The 17592-nt window shown below is 43.3% G+C and overlaps 1 protein-coding gene across 1 annotated transcript in view; it reads left to right on the forward strand.

Moving 5' to 3' along the window:
• Positions 1 to 17592, forward strand: part of VPS53 (VPS53 subunit of GARP complex) — a 137025-nt gene that overhangs the window by 13069 nt on the left and 106364 nt on the right. Inside the window, exon 4 of the mRNA XM_004746893.3 lies at positions 627 to 693. Within this exon, the coding sequence (XP_004746950.1) occupies positions 627 to 693 (67 nt within the window). The remainder of the gene's footprint in view (positions 1 to 626; positions 694 to 17592) is intronic.

Below are 17592 nucleotides of genomic sequence, written 5' to 3' on the forward strand. Positions count from 1 at the left end.
TAATGTTCCAAAAATCACTGCAAACTGGTTATTTTTGGCTTTCTCTCGATATCCCTTTAAAAGATTCTTTACATGAAAAATGAAATTGACTGATGTAAATTTCTCTGATTGAGGGACCACTAAATGGTCGTTATTAGAGCCAGAGGTCACAGACCCACATCCTACACAGCTTGCACAGTTAGGGCCCAGAGGGTGCATCATGGATCTCATGTAGCACTCTGGCTCCTGAGGAAGTAACTGAGGGTTTTGCGGAGGGTACTTCAAATTCTCTGACTTGTTCCCATTAAGTTTCAGCAACATCGTCATTCCTGGGTTTTGCTATTGAAAAATATTAAACCTTACACTGGCCCATTTGGACAGCTCTGAATATTAAGCAAGAATAGCGTTTTTTAAAAAACAAGGACTACTCATCAGTCTGTACTGTACTTGGCTTCTTACATTACTGTTGCTGCCTTAGCTATGGTCTAAGGCCTCGGTCTTCGGTTAGATCATTCTAACCTGTCTGGTTTTCTGGACAAGGAGGTACAACCTGTGGAAGTGGGTGGGTACGCTGTCACCTTTTTATCTTTTGGTCACTTTAGAATGGAGGTTGTTTTAATCATTCTTATCCTTTAACTTTTTCCTAGGAGACTGGATGACAATATTCGAACTGTTGTAAGAGGTCAAACAAATGTGGGGCAGGATGGCAGGCAAGTAAGTAACTTATTCCTCCATATTAATCATTCTCTTCTGATTTCTTCATGACCCGGCAAACAAGCAACCAAAATGTTGATCTGCCTGCTTGTAGAGAGCACTTTCTTAGGGATGTGTCCATACGCAGCAGGAAATGTGCCTGACTTGTCCCACTAATCCTGGAGGTAGACTGCCCAGACCAGCAGCGAGCTCTCACTCACTGCCTGTGCAAGCAGGAGCCTATGGTAGCACAGCTCACCCAGGCTAAGGCCGTGCGAGCCCGTGTGTGAAAACCAGAGTTGCCTTGTCTTTCTCCTCTGTGTCAGACATGTATTCACTTCCAAGTTTTATAGTTCTTTTTGGATCTAGCTAAGAAGGGCTGTTGCAAGGGAATGAAGGTGGGAAGGGAGTGTATGGGGTGGAGGGCTCCGTTAACGACCGGGGGGCAGATGTTATCTATCAGCCATTTTCCTTTTTATTTGGATTCTGTTCTGTTTAGGCATCATATTTCAAAACTTGCTGTCATAATAAAGGTTCTGAGCACGCCTTTGTAGTCTTCTCATGCTGTGTCTGCTCTTCCCTCTTCAGTACTGACTCAGTCAGGTCGCTGTGTGCCTCTGTAGTAACTCCAGTTCTGTGTTTTTGTCCTCTTCGACTTGCAGTGCAGCCCATTTCTTCAGATATACGTTGTGCTACCCAAATTGGGGGCGGGGGGTGGGAGGTGTCATCTACGAATAAATGTGCTGATCATTCATACTCGTGTTTCTTCCGCTAGTAGCTGACCAGTGTTACCAGTCTCTTTTTCTTCCTTTTACATTTTTAGTTTTATCGTTGCCTCTGTTTCTCCTCCATTTTGCTACTTTCTTTTCCTCCTAATAATCGTCTTCCATTGGCCTCTTTGTAAGTATCTACCTTCTTCCTTGTTGTTATCATCAGTATTTCTGTATGGACATATTAGTTTCCTATAGCTGATCCGATTTCCTGGTTCCTGCATGGTTCTTAGTTCTTATTGCTTTGTTTTGGTCATTTAGGTTTCTCCCATGAAGTACCACTTCACAGGGGTGGCCTGTGTACATGGGGCGCTGGGAGGGAATAAAGAGTAACAAGGTTACCTGCAAATGCTCCAGCCTCCTTCCGCCCTTGAGCCTTCCTTCTGTATGTCTGGCCCTGTCATCTACCTCTTCAGAAACCTCAGTGGCCTCTGTCTATCGAATTTAATCCAAGTTTCTTTGCTTGGCCTTCAAGGCCTCAATCTGCCTTTCCAGTTTTGCATCCTGCTGAGATCCATCCATATAGAAGACTCCGTGCTCTACAAGCACACCCTGTGCTTTCTGAACCCATGGACCTCTTTCTGCCTGAAATTATCTCTCTCCTCTTCTTCTTCTAGTAACTTCATCTCAAAATCTTACCTAAGGGCCCCCTCAAATCCTCCATGAAATTTTCTGTTTAGCTCACCTGAACATACAAAAGGATCAGAATTTTAGACCTAGAAGGGAATTGGAATTCATTTGGTCCACACTTCTCATTCTGCAGATGAGCAAATTTATCCTGCTATCCCTCAGCTAGATGTATGTGCTTTCCGCCCACAAGCTCCCAGGCCTGTGCCTGTACTTTCCATTTGACTTCCATGGTCTCCTTTGACTTACTAGTGAACACTTCTTGTCTCCTTGACTAGTTTATAAGTTCCTTGAGGCAAGAATCGAATCTTCTCATCTCTGTATTTCTCTCAACACATAGGCTTTATGTCCAGACCAGTAACGTTTTATTCAACTGTATTGAATATTTGGTCTCTATGAGACTATTTATTTATTGCAAAGAAACAAAAGCCCTTTACCATAAAACATCATTTTGATCAACGTGTGTCCCCACAAAGCTGTTGAGAGCCTGATTTGTGTGTGACTAGTCCCCAGTGACTACCATTTGAAATAACCCAACTATTTTGTGTGATTCAGCCTCTTCTTAGAGTGGCTCAGGAAAAAATACTTTACAGGAGTCTCAGGTTTTTCAAATTCCAAGAATGGGAAAATAATGTGAATGATTCATCAGGATTTTTCTGTTGGGTCATGCTCTGTCGATCCTGTATCTTTTATTTAGTTGTTTGTGTTTGAACCTGTGGTCACAAACCCCCTGTAGTAGAGAGTCGGGCCCCAGATGGGACAGCCGGTGGGAATGTTGGCCTTCCCCACCTTCCCATATTAATAGGTTACAGGTTGCTGCCGCAGGGGCGGGTTGTATTTCAGAGAGCAAGACCACATTTTCAAGAATGTTTAGATAGCATTTCAATCTGTGGTGGAATTTTGTGTTCGTCTCCTTAGAATCCAGACAGAAAGGAAGCCCAGAAGAAATAATTGCTTTTCCTGTCATCCCCTCCATCTGTCTTTTCCAGCAGTTTGTAATGCAAGCTGATGGCGAGACTTTTTTTTTTTTTCCCAAGGAGCATTTGGGTCCCATCCTTGTCAACTCATAGGGGTAAAAGTCTTGCTGTCCAGCTCTGGCTGGCTGGTGGTTTGCTGAAGAGAGACTCTGACTTGACTGGCACAGACTTGGGAGAGTTATGGATGTTCCAAAATACTGAGTTTTATAGGTCAAGAGGCCCCAGATTTCCCTCTTCCCTGGAATAGAGGGAAAAGTCTGCTTTCAGAACTTGTTTCCGAAGCTTCTGAGGAACACTCGGGAGGAGGGCAGTATTATGGACCAAAGGAAATTTCATCTTGATCGTGTTTGACCGGAACTGATGTGCTTTTTAATCTCTAAAGAAGGGGGAAATGTTTACTTCCCCTTCACAGTGTCTTAAAAGATATTTTTAGCAAAATTTTTTTAGAAAAGCAGTGGTTCTCGCTACAAAACTATTTCTGAAGAGGCAGTGACTTAGAAATTGAAGACACAGTAAGGCACTTTCTTTGATTTCTGAGATTTCTGAAATACCAGCTGCATGGTTCGCACTCAGTTCCACATTGTGGAGACCTTTGATTGTTTACCACCTCCTACGTGGCAGACTTGAACTGGTCCTGGTTTAGTCTGTGACCTCTTCTAACCAGACTGTGATGCTCATACAAAGTTAATACAGCACAGAATTCTCCCCATTTTCTTCTGCTGAAATCATCAGGCAAAAGCTTTAATTAAATGCCCACATGTTTCAAACTTCGTGGATAAGATGAGTCAATTCAACTAATACACGATCTGATATGCTGTGAACTGTATGCAGCTTCCTGAGAATTAAAACAGACAGCTTGACCTCGGGTAGAAAGAGGTGAATAGAGGAGCGGCTTGGAAAAAGAAAAGGTTGGCATGTGAAATCTCAAGAGTGGCCAAAGCTTGACCAATTCCCAGTATGCTCACTGAGAAACACCAGAAGGATCAGCCCCTGGGCTTCTGTCTCTGGAGTAGAGCTTGGCTGCCATGTTACTGTTGCATTAGAGCAAGACTAAGGTTTGGGAGGGGAAGAAACTATTAATTGCCATCTCCAGCCCAGCTCACCAGAATCTGATTGTAAGAAGCTTTAGGTATCCATAGTACAATCTTGCACTCAGTTCAGGAATCCTTTCTGTGACATCCCTGACAATTCACTGGCCTGCTTCTGCTTGGACACTCATGGTGATGGGCAGCTACCGTTTTGTTCTACAGGGCAGTCTCAGTCTTTTCCAGTTTTGAACAGCTTTAATTGTAAGAAACTACTTTCTTAGACTGAACTGAAATAGTAAAATAGACCTCATTGTAACTTCTCATTGCTCTTAGTTGTGCCAGCTGGACCGGTGCAAGCCTAATCCCTTTTCCTTATTATAGTTTCTAAAATTTTAAATGGATATTATGTTCCTTTCTTAGTGTTCCTTTTCCTAGGGTAACCATTCTTTCTTCAGCTCTGTGATCTTATTTCCAGACCCTCTATCATCCCAGTTGCCTTGCAGTTTGTCAGCAATATTCTTTTTTTTTTGTCAGCATCATTCTTAAAATGGGGTTCCTAGCCAGGAGTAGACATGCTGTGTGGACACATAGTGGGATGCCTCAACCTCCTTGTTCTGCACTGGTGCTGTGAATGTGGGAACTGGGGGCTCAGGGGGACTGAAATTCATTATTATAATTCCTGAAATTGATTACTCATTTTTGTATGAATAGATTAATTTCTTGAGAAAGTACTCATTGATTTTTTTTTAAATTCTTTAAGGAATCCATGACTCCTCAGAAGTTAAGAACCACTGGTTTAAACACTGTTCTCCCATCACCTCAGACTGGGTGCAGTTTCTGGCAGCTGTGTCCCGCTGTTAGCTTCTGCTGACAGTCGAGTTGGCAGTTCTCCGAAACCCCCAGGTCAAAAGTTGCAGACAGATGCCCACAGAGCTAAGAAAGTAACCTAAATGGCTTCAGTAGGCCAGTGTGCATCCACGTGTATCCTGTGGGCGAGTGAATGCCCTTTCTAAAAGGAGACAGCTACAGCCCAGTTCAGACCGACTGGTCAGGCCTCAGTGCAGCCCGGAGATGCCAGATCTATCAGTTTTTCAAGAGAAGCCGGAAATCCGGATTTTTATGTGACTCTTCAGATTTTTAGATGTTGGCTTAGTGTCTTCCACAAATACTGCGAAGGCCAAACAAAACACGTGTGTGCCAACAGTTTGCAACATCTGCCCCAGGTCTTTTTTCGTATGAACTACTTTTCAACTTTTCCCTCCTCTGTTTGTTTAAGAGATTCTTTTGAGATCAAGTACTGGACTTTATGTCCTCCCCCCACCCCCTGCCACACACCCCATTTCTTCTTGCTAGTTCTGCTTGATTGTCCTAGCCAGTTGAGGCCTTTTGGAGTCTTGATGACCTCCCCGTTTTATCATTAGCAGACTTGCAGGCATGCCTTCTGTCTTCATTCACATTGTAGAGGAAACGGTTGAACAGGATGGGTTCAGAGCCATGTGGCATACTTTGAGAGACTTACTCTTCTCTTCCTTATCGTCATTTTGGTATCAAATGCCAGCCCCAGAAAACAAAGAATTTCTTCCTGTCCTTGGTATCTGTCCAGGGTCATGTTTCTTAAATTTTCCGTGTCTCCATTTTCTCAGAAAAGGGGACTAATCATACTTGCCTTCTCTTTTCATGGAGAGATCATAAGATTTATTAACTAAATCAGGAAAGCATCTTGCCTTCCAAGGAGAAAGTGTTCTTTGCTTTTCACCCTCAAAATTAGCTTTTCATCTAATTCAGACATTAGAATGAAAATAGCTGTGCTCCCCAAGAGCTTGCACTAGGTAAATGGTGGCAGTTCACAGCATAACATTGATCTTCGTTACGTGGGGCTATGAATTTGTACTTGTTAGTTCTCTTGCAGGATGGTTTGAATTTTTCTCCTTCATCACTTCAGATTTATTCTCTCTCATCCTCTCTTTGGGAGGAAAATGAAGCCTGTAAATGGAATAAAATAAATGGCATTACAATTAAAGGGACTATAAATAGTTTGAAAAGGAAGGGGAGGGGGCATGGCACTCACTTCCTCCTGCTGAAAGATACTAATTCTAAAGCAATTGAGCTTTTAAAGCACACGCTCAAGTTTTTCCAGTAGTGACTGAGAATGGTTAGGTGTTTTTTGTTTCTTTTACATTTTTTTTGAATTGTATTTTTTCAAAATGTCCACAGAAGACATTAACCTTTGGAAATTGCTAAGACCTTAGAATGACCTGGGAGGGAAGCACCATGACCACCCAGTGGGGCAGTGCTGGAGTCAGGTTGTGAGAGTTTTTAGGGCTCTGTGCTTTGCCTGCAGCCTTTTGTAGGGGAATGGAGTCCCTGGTTTTGATCGAGGCTCCCCAACCAGGATTTCTGACATCCGGTGCAGAGGTCAAGGTTGGTTTGCATTTACTTGAGGTTAACTCTGAGTGAGTGTTAAGTTTGGCCTGTTTGTAGAGCTACTGACTGTAGTCAAGGCAAAGACTTGTAGAGAGACTGGGCCGGTCTTAGCACCATGCTGTGTCCCATTTACTGCACAGGATCCTCCACAGCACGTTTTGGCAGAGTGACTTGGCTGCTGAGTATTGGAACCCCTCGCCACTTGTCTTCTAAAAATCTGTGATTTGAAGACAACCCATAAGGAATTCAAACAGCTGTCTTCTCTCTCCTCTGTGTACAGTGAAGGAGTGAGCATTTCCTTTGAATTCTCTAAGCGTTGGGGGGATTGGATGTTGTCACTGATGTAACATGGGATGACAGCCTGGGTCAAGTGAAAAACCTTTTGAATTTAAGTTTTGACTGTGCCACTGGGTGTGACTTTGGACAAGTTAATTAGCTTCTCTGAGCCTTGGGTTCTTCAGCTGTTGTGCTGACTTGGAGGTGGTGGGGCTCAGTGCGAGTAGTAAGTGGCCCCTGGTAATCTGTGAGAAATTGCAGTTAATGCCTTTCTGGCTCCTTGAACATCTCTGCCACATAGGAGGTGGCCCATGGGTGTCCCCATTTGTCCGTGGGAGCCTGGCCTTCCTTGGATTGTAGGATATTTGGTTGCCTTCAGTTCTGATGGGTTCAAGAAGAGTTAAGATTTTTCCATTTATTTTTTTTCTCATTGTTAATATGAGAGCAGTGCTCTTCGTGCTTTATGCATCCTTGATGAAAGCACAGCTGACCAAGGGCTTTTAAAGTAGAATGGTGTGAGAAGTTCATTAAGATTTTAGGTTCCAGGGGCACCTGGATGGCTCATTGGGTTAAGCCGCTGCCTTCAGCTCTGGTCGTGATCCCGGAGTCCTGGGATCAAGTCCCGCATCGGGCTCTCTGCTTCGGCTGGGAGCCTGCTTCCTCCTCTCTCTCTCTCTGCCTGACTCTCTGCCTACTGGTGCTCTCTGTCTGTCAAATAAAATTTAAAAATCTTAAAAAATAAAAAGATTTTAGGTTCCACATTGCAGCTAATCATTAAGAAGCCACCACTTTTCAAGGTTTGATGTTGTTTCAAGGAGGATTATCAGCGAGCACCTGAAAAAGGTATTAAAATATTTCTTTTCTAACTACTTATCTGTGTGAAGCCCGATTCTCATCATATTTTTCAACCATAACAACGTATCACAGCAGAGTCAGTACAGAAGCATACGTGCGAGTCCAGCTGGCCTCTATTACAGTATACACCGAAGATCATTGCAAAGGCATAGAAGCATGACACTGTTTTCAAGAAATTTGTTTTGTTTGGGTAGAGTTTTTTGTTTGAAGATTTTACTTATTTGAGAGAGAGAGCAAGAACACAAGCAGGGGAGCAGCAGAGGGAGAGGGAGAAGCAGACTCCCCACTGAGACGGAAGCCTGATGCAGGGCTCGATCCCAGGATGCTGGGATCATGACCCAAGCCGAAAACAGACGCTTAATGACTGAGTCACCCAGGTGCCCAATAGAGTTATTTTTCATAAAAATATGTTAATTTATGTTAATGCGTAAGGAGCTTATTGTTATTTTTAAATAGATTAATAGATAAATGGTTTTTAAATTTCTCAGCATTAATTTCCAATATGGTATATATATCAGTAGATACAATCCACAAAAACAAAATCTCTTTGCGGCACTCAGTAATTTCCAGGGATATGAAGGGACCTGAGATAAAAAGTTTTAGAAATGCTCTTTCTGAGTAATATTTCAGTGTTAAATAAGTAGAGATCTCAGGCAATTTGTTCTTTTTTTTTTTTTCTTAAGGTTTTATTTATTTATTTGACAGTGAGAAAGAGACAGCAAGCGAGCCTAAGAAGGGGAGCACACAAGCAAGGGGAGCACTCAGTAGGGAGCCCAATATGGGCTTTCATCCCAGGAGCTTGGATGCTGACCTGAGCTGAAGGCAGAGGCTTAACAGACTGAGCCCTCCATGTGCCCCCTGCAGAGAATTTGTTCTTGATTTTATGACAGTGACTCTAATTAATATATTTGTTCATTCACTCACTCGGTAAATACTGAGTGCGTGCCTTCTGTGTGCTGGGCACTAATGCCAACAAACTAAGCAAAGAGACACGAATTGTGATGTTTACTTGTTTTCTGGATTTTGTATCTGTTAAGGAATTAGACCTGCGACCTTGGTTCACTAAGCATGTTTGTCAGAAAATGGATATAGAAATTTATCATATGACTTTTCAGCTTCTACTGGTGATCGTATGACTTTTCCATCTCATCAGTTAGCTTAGCTTTTTGTTTTGCCTTTTTTTTTTTTTAAGGTCTTATTTATTTGAGAGAGTAAAAGAGAGAGCATGAGTTGGGGGGAGGAGCAGAAGGAGAGGGAAAAGCGGACTCCCTGCCAAACAGGGAGCCCAATATGGGGCTTGACCCCAAGGCTCTGCGATCATGACCTGAGCCGAAGGCAGGTGCCCGGTGACTAAGCCACCCAGGCACCCCTTGGTTTGGTTTTGTAATATTTAACCCTACCTGCTATGTCACTGTATATTGTCTCTTTAATTTATTGCTGAGTTCTGGCATTTTAATCTGGGATTTGCATTCATATTCAAAAGCTTCATTCCTTTTTTATGACTGAGTATATTCCACTGCATGCATCTGCCACATTTTGTGTATCTGTTTGTCTGTTCTTGGGCACTCGAGTCGTTTCCACCTTTTGGGTGTCATGAAAAATGGCAACGAATATTGACATACAAGTATCTCTTTGAGTCCCCCCTTCTCAGTTCCTTTTAGTATATACCTAGGCATTGAATCACTGGATCATACAGTAATTTTTAATCATTTCAGTATTTAATTTCTTTGGACACATGCTTCCCCCATTGTTCTCAACTTTAATAGATTTATTTTTCCACTAGACAAGCATACGTTCCTATTTTATCTTCATTTACTCCATAGAGACCGTGTGTTTCAGATTAGCCATAGAGTCATAAAAGTTTTTGTGTTGAGTACCTACCAACAGTGATGCTGCCCCCTCCAACCAGAAAAACTACCCAGATGATTTCTTTTAGCTAGCAAGTCCAGCAGTTGGTTTCTTTCCTCCCTGACCTTAGAAACACACGAAGTCCCACTTGTGTGCAACATGACTACTGAAAATGGTTTTAGGAAAATAGTGTGCCAAGAAGGAACACTGAAGTTTATTCTTCTTCTGAGCCATCTCCATATAAATTGACATCAGGAGCCAAGCAAGAAGGTCAAGTGTAACTTTTGCCATCTGCTTGTTTCCATGTTAAAGGCAGTCACAAGTTTAAACCAGAGTCTCTGCATCTAAAGAGGAAAATGCCATTCATCACTGCTGTAACTGCTCTGGCTATTACCCAGGTCACTCTTGCTTCTGACTGCTAGTAGCTAGTGATTTTGGAAGGAAAATTCCATCCTTAGTTTGAGGCTGCACATTAGAAAAATTGCTGACAGGGCAAAGCTTTCCGGATTCCAGGTCCTTGACAAAGTAAGTCATTCAGATATGTTTAAACAATGGATGGAAATTTGAAACTCTGTCTTCATGTAAGAACTTGACCTCCTTTTTCCTCTTCCTTTTTTTGTCCATGGAAATGCAGAATTTAGAGCAGCATGAGTTCAGTGCTGTGGTTGCCCTCTCATCCTTTCCATTTTTAAATCCCTGTGAGTCTGTAATACAGCTATAAAATTTCCTTTCCTGTAATTTGGACTCAGGTCTCCTCTAGAAGGACATTATTTTGTAAAACTAGAGATAATGCCTTTTTTTTTTTAAGTTTGCTTTGGTCTGGTGCTCTACAGTCATCTAGATTAAAGCTCTAAAACATGTGAGAAATTTACCATCCTTCATACAGTATTGGATCACATGCCAGGATTTCTGGCTCTTTGTTTCCATGTTATATTGTAAACCCTGGATAGATGCAGTTCATCTCTAGGCATCTCATGTGATACCTAGAATATGGATGTTAGGCAAACCGTATCAGTGCTCCTGTCACAATGGCCTCCAACCAGAAGGGTGACAGTTTCTTCTGGAGTTACACTTACTGACCAGTAAATCTGATGATCCAAATACTGCCTTTTTTTTTTTTTAAGATTTTATTTATTTATTTGACAGGCAGAGATCGACAAGTAGGCAGAGAGGCAGGCAGAGAAAAGAGGAAGCAGGCTCCCTCCTGAGCAGAGAGCCCGATGATGCGATGATGTGGGGCTCAATCCCAGGACCCTGGGATCATGACCTGAGCTGAAGGCAGAGGCTTTAACCCACTGAGCCACCCAGGTGCCCCCAAATACTGCCTTTTATAAAGCAGAAGAAGAGGTGAACTCTGAGGGGTCTTTACCCCATCTCAGACCTAATTACTCACCTTTGTTTCCTTGTCATACTTCTGAAGTGTTCTTGTTCTCAGTCTCTTAAGTGCAGTAGGGACAGATAGCCAACTGTTATTCATATGGTAATACCATCTATAGTAGGCCAAGTGCTGCACTCTTTTTTTCATTGAATGCTTGGAGATTCTGATCTTTGGAGATTTCTGATGATTGGATTAGCATCTTATGGTCAGGTTCCAGTACATTTTTTTTTTAAGATTTTATTTATTTATTTGACAGAGAGAGATCACAAGTAGGCAGAGAGGCAGGCAGAGAGAGAGAGAGAGAGGAGGAAGCAGGCTCCCTGCTGAGCAGAGAGCCCAATGCAGGACTCCATCCCAGGACCCTGAGATCAGGACCCGAGCCGAAGGCAGCAGCTCAACCCACTGAGCCACCCAGGCGCCCAGTACATTTTTTTTTTTTTAAGGATTTTATTTATTTATTTGGGGGGGGCTGGAGAGTGAGAACAGGCATTGAGCATTCCCCGTTGAGCAGGAAAGCCTGATGTAGTCCTCAATCCCAGGACCCTAGGATCATTACCTGAGCTGGAAGTGTAAGGGCCTATTCAGCTAGAGCGGTCCCACCCTGGTTGAACAGCCATTTTGTTGTTTAAGCGGTAAAACTTAAATTGACCCTGCCCCCTCAGGGGAACTTACTTAAAAGCCAAGCACAGGAAACCAGTCCCAGGTAACAAAGCCCAAATACAATGGTGGGTCAGGTCGAGTAGAGACATCCAATCAGTAAAGCACACATACTGTCTCCCTAGCTACCAAGGAGTGTGGGCCCCGCCTTTTGGGCGCCAATTCTGACTAAGGTGATAGGCTAGTTCAAATAGCTCCTATGGGGTGAATTGTAATTCAGTTGGCCACCCGTGTGTGACCTAGCATGACTGTGCAGCTTCCTCTGTGTGTTACAATCTCATTGGCCACCTGTGTGTGGCCAGGCCCAACCACATGGCCTTTGCTCTATAAAAGTTAGACTGTAAGGCAGGGAGGGGTTGCCCTCTCTGTAAGAGGAGATCCCCGAATGGTCGGTTTGATTCTCAATGCTTGGCGCAAAATAAAGCTTTGCTTGACCTTTGCTTTGCTTGACCTTCGCTTTGTATCAGTCTTGCTCCTTTAATCATGGACCCATTATTGGGGAACCCAACAAAGGTAGACGTTTAACCAACTGAGCCACCCTGGAGCCCCAGGCTCCAGTACATTTGTCAGGCGTGTAGTTACCCTCTTCTCTAGAATTAAGACGGAACTGTCATAAGACTAGTAGGTCTTTCTTGATGGGTTCACTATAAGCGAAGACATGTTTGAGTTGCTTTGAAAGAAGGTAAATTTGGAGACATTTGTCTGGACCTATAATGCTAATGTTTTACTACAACATAAATATGTTTATCTTACCTTCTACAACATATTGTGCACACATTGATCTTGACGAATGTGTGACTTGGCCCATGTCACACTCAGTGAATCAGAAATCCAGATTTTCTGATTCCCAGGATGCTGTGTACTTGCCCATCCCAAATTCTCTTTTGAAAGAGTGGCAAAATTTAGAAGATTTGGGAGCCACATTTTTCTACTTCAGAGCCTGAAAAGTTAAGGGGTTCCCAAAGGAATCCTAGCAATGAAAGTGACTGTGGCCTGATTAACCCTCTGGATCCATCTCAGCATGATCAGGAAACCAGGCTGAAAGAAGAGCTCAGGGATACACAGAGAGAGCTGTGTGGTCTTTGTACACCTGAGGTATTGGAGAGAGTTCAGTGAAATAGGTAACTTGGCAACCGGGAAGTCTGAGCTGTTTGTGGGAAGCAGTCCTTCGTTAAACTTGGACAAATGGTTCCTTGAAGCGTGCCCCATCTCCTAAAAACTGAATTTCTGTATCTTTTGTTTCGCCGAGACGTTTGTTTAAACACTTCCTTCTCGCTGCCAGTCGGGGTTATTGCTTTCAGTGTGCTAGTGCGCTAGGTTGCAGTTCTGCAGGGCGAGGTGTGCTCAGATGCATTCACCGCTCCCAGCTCTGTCAGGGCTGAGTTGTTTTCAGTTATGGGCGATAACAGATAGAAGCAGAACTGGAAAAGGTCAGTGTTTAGTCTTGTTTGGGCACTGCTGCATTTGTGTCCCAGTCTCGTCTTAGATTCTAACTTCTGGCTTGTCTCCTAAAAACAATAAAAATGAACTCTCTGGTTCATGTTTTCAGTGGATGTGGTTTGCAGAAATCATAAATAAAAGTGACTTAGGTGGAATGGAGCATTTTAACAAATAAGGTGAGAATTACTCCTTTTGCCCTCTACATTCATTTGGTTCACAAACTTGGCAAGAAATCTGTGCTTTGAATAAAACCACTTTATATTTAAGGGTTCTGAATGGCCAGTGGAGGAGTTAGGGTTGAGACCAGCAAGTCATATCTCATGGGTGCCCATCTGGCATTTGATGATTTCTGGCAGACCTAGAAGGTCCCCGGTGTGTTCTAGGATACGGGGAAATTGCGCATGCAGCCATCCATAGCTGTGAGATTCCTGTACTCTCCACTACTATTGGGCGCCCTTGTGGGGGGAATGGGCTGCATTGTGATTATCGGCTTCTTCAAGCACCTCTCCTGTTTCCATAGCAACAGCTCTTGGCAATGCCAGGGGTGGCAGACAGTATCAAAACAAGGGACATTCTATAAATAAAGGCTACTTATCCCTAGCTGTCTACCTCTGGTAGATGTCCCTTGCTTTCCAAATGATTCTAGCATTATTTACATGTGCCCTCTTTGTGTCATGATTTTACAGTTATTTCTATTTCTTATGTGTATTCCTTATGAGCTCTTTAAAGATGGGTCCCCATCTAGTGATCTTCTCTCCTCAGTGTCTAACATAGTACATATAATAGGCTTACTTTTTATTGAAGAAATGAACAAAAGATTGAGACTTTTTTCTTTTTTTCCTGGAGAATGTCTCATTTTCAGCATAGTTCAAAGGTACAGTTTCCCTGATCCATGAGCCATTCTTCTGCGTATGCCTGCAGATGTTGACCTTAACCAGCTTACTTACAAATGCTAAAGGATGGGTCGGCAACCTTTGGCCATTGAAGGGATAGTCACATTTGAAATATCGCACTCCCATCTGGGAGATCTGGGAATAATATTAGTAATGGCCATTTAGTGAGTCCCTCTTATGAACTGAGTCCTCGGTTAGGACTCTCTCAGGTACAGAAGACAAAATCCCAGTTCAAGCGGGCTTAGGTCAAAAGGGGGACTATTTGAAAGGTACTCATGTCTTGTTTTGAAGAAGTTGAAGTCAGACCGTGGAAGCGTATTGTCTCAGCTGAGCTTATCAAACAATTGGAGCCGGGATTGGAATAGTGCTCAGAATTTTTCTCTTTGTCTGTCTCTCTGCATGTGTTGGCTTCATCATCCCTATCTGGAGACCAGCCTCTTTCCCTTACAGGGGAACCTGCTGCTCCTAACTTAGCTTCTCATGTTGGGGCTCCCACCAGAGAGAGGTGAACACTCTTTGCCAATTTATTCTGGAAAATCACAAGAAAACTGTTTGGCTCAGCATAGACCAGGTCTGCTTCTGAGACAGCAGACTCCATAAGAACACGATGAGAGGAAGGTTCCCAGAAGGAAGGAACTGGGTAGACAGTTCCAAAGGTGTTCACAAATAAACCCTGTTTCCCTTCCTGACAAATTGTCTTTGTGGGCGGAGCTTCTGTTCTAGGAATGGTGAGCTTGTGCCTCCTAGAGGTGAAGCGGCTTGGTAGAGATCACACAGTAAGTGGCAAGGCCAACACTCAAATCTCAGTCTGCTTGTTCAGAAACCCTGCTCTTTACTAATATGTTGCACTGCTTTTTCAAACAATAGGAAAGGAACTGGCAGACAGATGTAAAGTTGGGCCACAGAAATGATAGCAGAATAGTGGGAAAATATAAAACTTTCTTCCCAGGAAGCCTGAGTATTAGCACTGTATTTTTTCAAGGAACATGAAGCCATACCACTTCTTCTGAAAATGATTAACCTTTTCCTCCTTCCTGCAGTGGTGACAAATGGGATCTTGGTTTCAGATCTCTTAGAGGCTGTGTGGACTCACGGGATAAAAGCGATACAGTTCTCTGATAGAGCAAACTACAAAATTACATGCCTCTAAGAGCCAAAGGGGATATTAATTTCTCAAGGCATTTCCACTGACTCAGATCTCTGTCTACACAGGTGGCAAATGACAGTTCTGGAAAAAAAAAATTTTTTTTTTAAGATGAAAGCAAAAAGCAGTAGAGTCTGCAGCGCCAGGTTCCATGCTGCTTGTCTTCTGTGCACATGACCTAACGTGGCTTTGGTATGGTCTGTTTGGGGTCTACTTTGGGAGGCAAGGAAAATGAATAACAGTTACGGTTAATGATGCACAAAAATACAGAGATTGCCTAATTGGTTCTGCTCCACCTTCTAAGCCAGCTCAGTGGGAGGCTTTGTCTCTCCCAGCGGTAGAATTAGAGTTTCTAAGGAGGACCACTGTAGTAACTGCCGCTTAGTAACACCCTCGAATTCAGGCGGTAGCCACGCTTCTGTGCTTGGTTTAGAAATTCCAGTAAGGGGAGACTGAAAGCAGACATTTTTGGGTGCTTACTTCTGTTTTTAATCCACATACAGCCTGGAGTGGGAAAGTAGCCACATTTTCTTTTAAAGAGTTTCTAGGGACAGCTCCAGAATCTATCTTTCAGCACATTTTCTGATTAGCCAGGTAATAAAAGTATTTTAGCGTTACTTGAAAATAAAATCTAAACCTTTTATAAGTCCTTAATGATCCTTCCTTCTGAATGACAAAACGCTTCCCATGTCATTAATTATTAGAGATTAGATAGCAGACATCAGGGTGTGTGTTGAGAATGGACGGGCTTAATGGAATAAGCTTCAGAAGAACCCTGTTGACTTCTGGAAAAGGAGTTGTATTAAATTTCCTCAACTTCATACATTTTTATAACGAGAAGTATTCCAGTATGAAAAAAAAATCTGGCAAACAATTTATCTTTCTTTAAGACTGTGAAATGGAGGATTGTGTCGATCTTGTTTGCTGGAAGAAAAACGTGGTACCTTCAGCAAAGACAGTTCTGGTAGGATGCCAGATCTAAAGGAGCTTCGACTGGAAACTGTCTGAGAAGGGATCATGCACGCTTCTTCAGACCTTACACCCAAGTATTGAACTTGGTCCTTTTAGCCTTTCTCAGCTGAATGTCATGTGTCTTAGGATATTTGGCTAGAAGATGGTTCTTTTAATGCCATAAGAGCATCACTGTGCATGACATGATCAGTAATATCACATAATTCTGTGCAAGCTGTGCCCCCAAAAAGCCAGTCCTTGCTGGTGGACAGTTGCCTTTCAGGTAGTGCTTTTTTATACCATGACCTGACACTTTTTAGAAGACTTCAGAGGGTTTAGAATTTATTGACCCCTTGCAGCATCAGGGGCATGAGACTCCATATTTGCCAGGTAGAAAACAGTTACAGAAAGCGTGGTACAACGCTTTTGAACCACTGCTAGTTAGGGAAAGACAGGGGTGTCAGCACCCCGCATTCAGAGCAGTGGTCTCAGCATGGCTGCTCCTCTGGAAGTGCCCTGTGACAGTTGTAATGATTTGGCAAGTGCTTGGCAAGTTCCAGCTGTGCTCTGGCTTTGGTTAGATGCTGTAGGTGATGTGACCGTATATATACTCAGTCCCTAGACTCACTTTCCAGAAGAAGCTGTTAATAATTATACTGAGACAGTAGTCAGAAACTGGGCCTGTCCTTCTGGCAGCCAGAATGGGTGATTGCTTGAACCTATAGGGGATATAAGAATGCCAGTCGTGTCCTTGGTCTACACTCTGAAGGACATTTACAGCCTTATTTGAGAGCTAATACATTTTTTTTTAGAGAGAGTGTGCGTGGACGTGCACAGACGTGAATAGTGGGGGGGCGGGGGCAGAAGGAGACAAGGCCAGGCAGGCTCCACACGCAGCTCTGCGCTGAGCCTGACTCGGGGCCTCAGTCCCACGACTGTGAGATCATGACCTGAGCCAAAACCGAAAGTTGGACACCCAACTGCCTGAGCCACCCAGACGCCCCAAGAACTAACATTTATACACTAAATAATCTCAGAACTTTGTAAAAAAGTTTGTCTCGGGACGCCTGGGTGGCTCAGTTGGTTGGATAGCTGCCTTTGGCTCGGGTCATGGTCTCGGAGTCCCGGGATCGAGTCCCGCATCGGGCTCCCAGCTCCACGGGGAGTCTGCTTCTCTCTCTGCCCTTCTCCTCACTCATGCTCTCTCTCCCTGTCTCTCTCTCAAATAAATAAATAAAATCTTTAAAAAAAAAAAAAAAAGTTTGTCTCTTCTCTTATTGTCCCATTACCATTCCCCCTCCCAGACTCCCGAAGCAGCTTCTCCTCTTCTGTTGAATTATTCCCACACTTGGCAGGTGCAAGCATTGCTCGTCTTCAAAATGTCCTCCCTTCACTCCCATCTGTTGCCCCATTTTTCTCACCTCTTATAGCAAACACGTGTTGAAAAAATAATCTACACCAGGGGTCAGCTGCCTTTTCCTCCTAAGTCATATAGTAAATATTTTGTGTGGCGGCCCCTGCTCTGTACTCGCCTCCGTTCATCACATCGTCACAATCCACTTCCATCCCCTTGACTGCACTGCAGCTGCTCTTGTTAAGGTCGTCAGCAACGTCCCTGTTGTCAAAATCAGTGGTAATTCTCGATCCTAGTG

Source organism: Mustela putorius, unplaced genomic scaffold (assembly GCF_011764305.1).
Source record: "Mustela putorius furo isolate JIRA1106 unplaced genomic scaffold, ASM1176430v1.1 tig00003962_pilon_pilon_pilon, whole genome shotgun sequence".
Classification (NCBI taxonomy): Eukaryota; Metazoa; Chordata; class Mammalia; order Carnivora; family Mustelidae; genus Mustela; species Mustela putorius.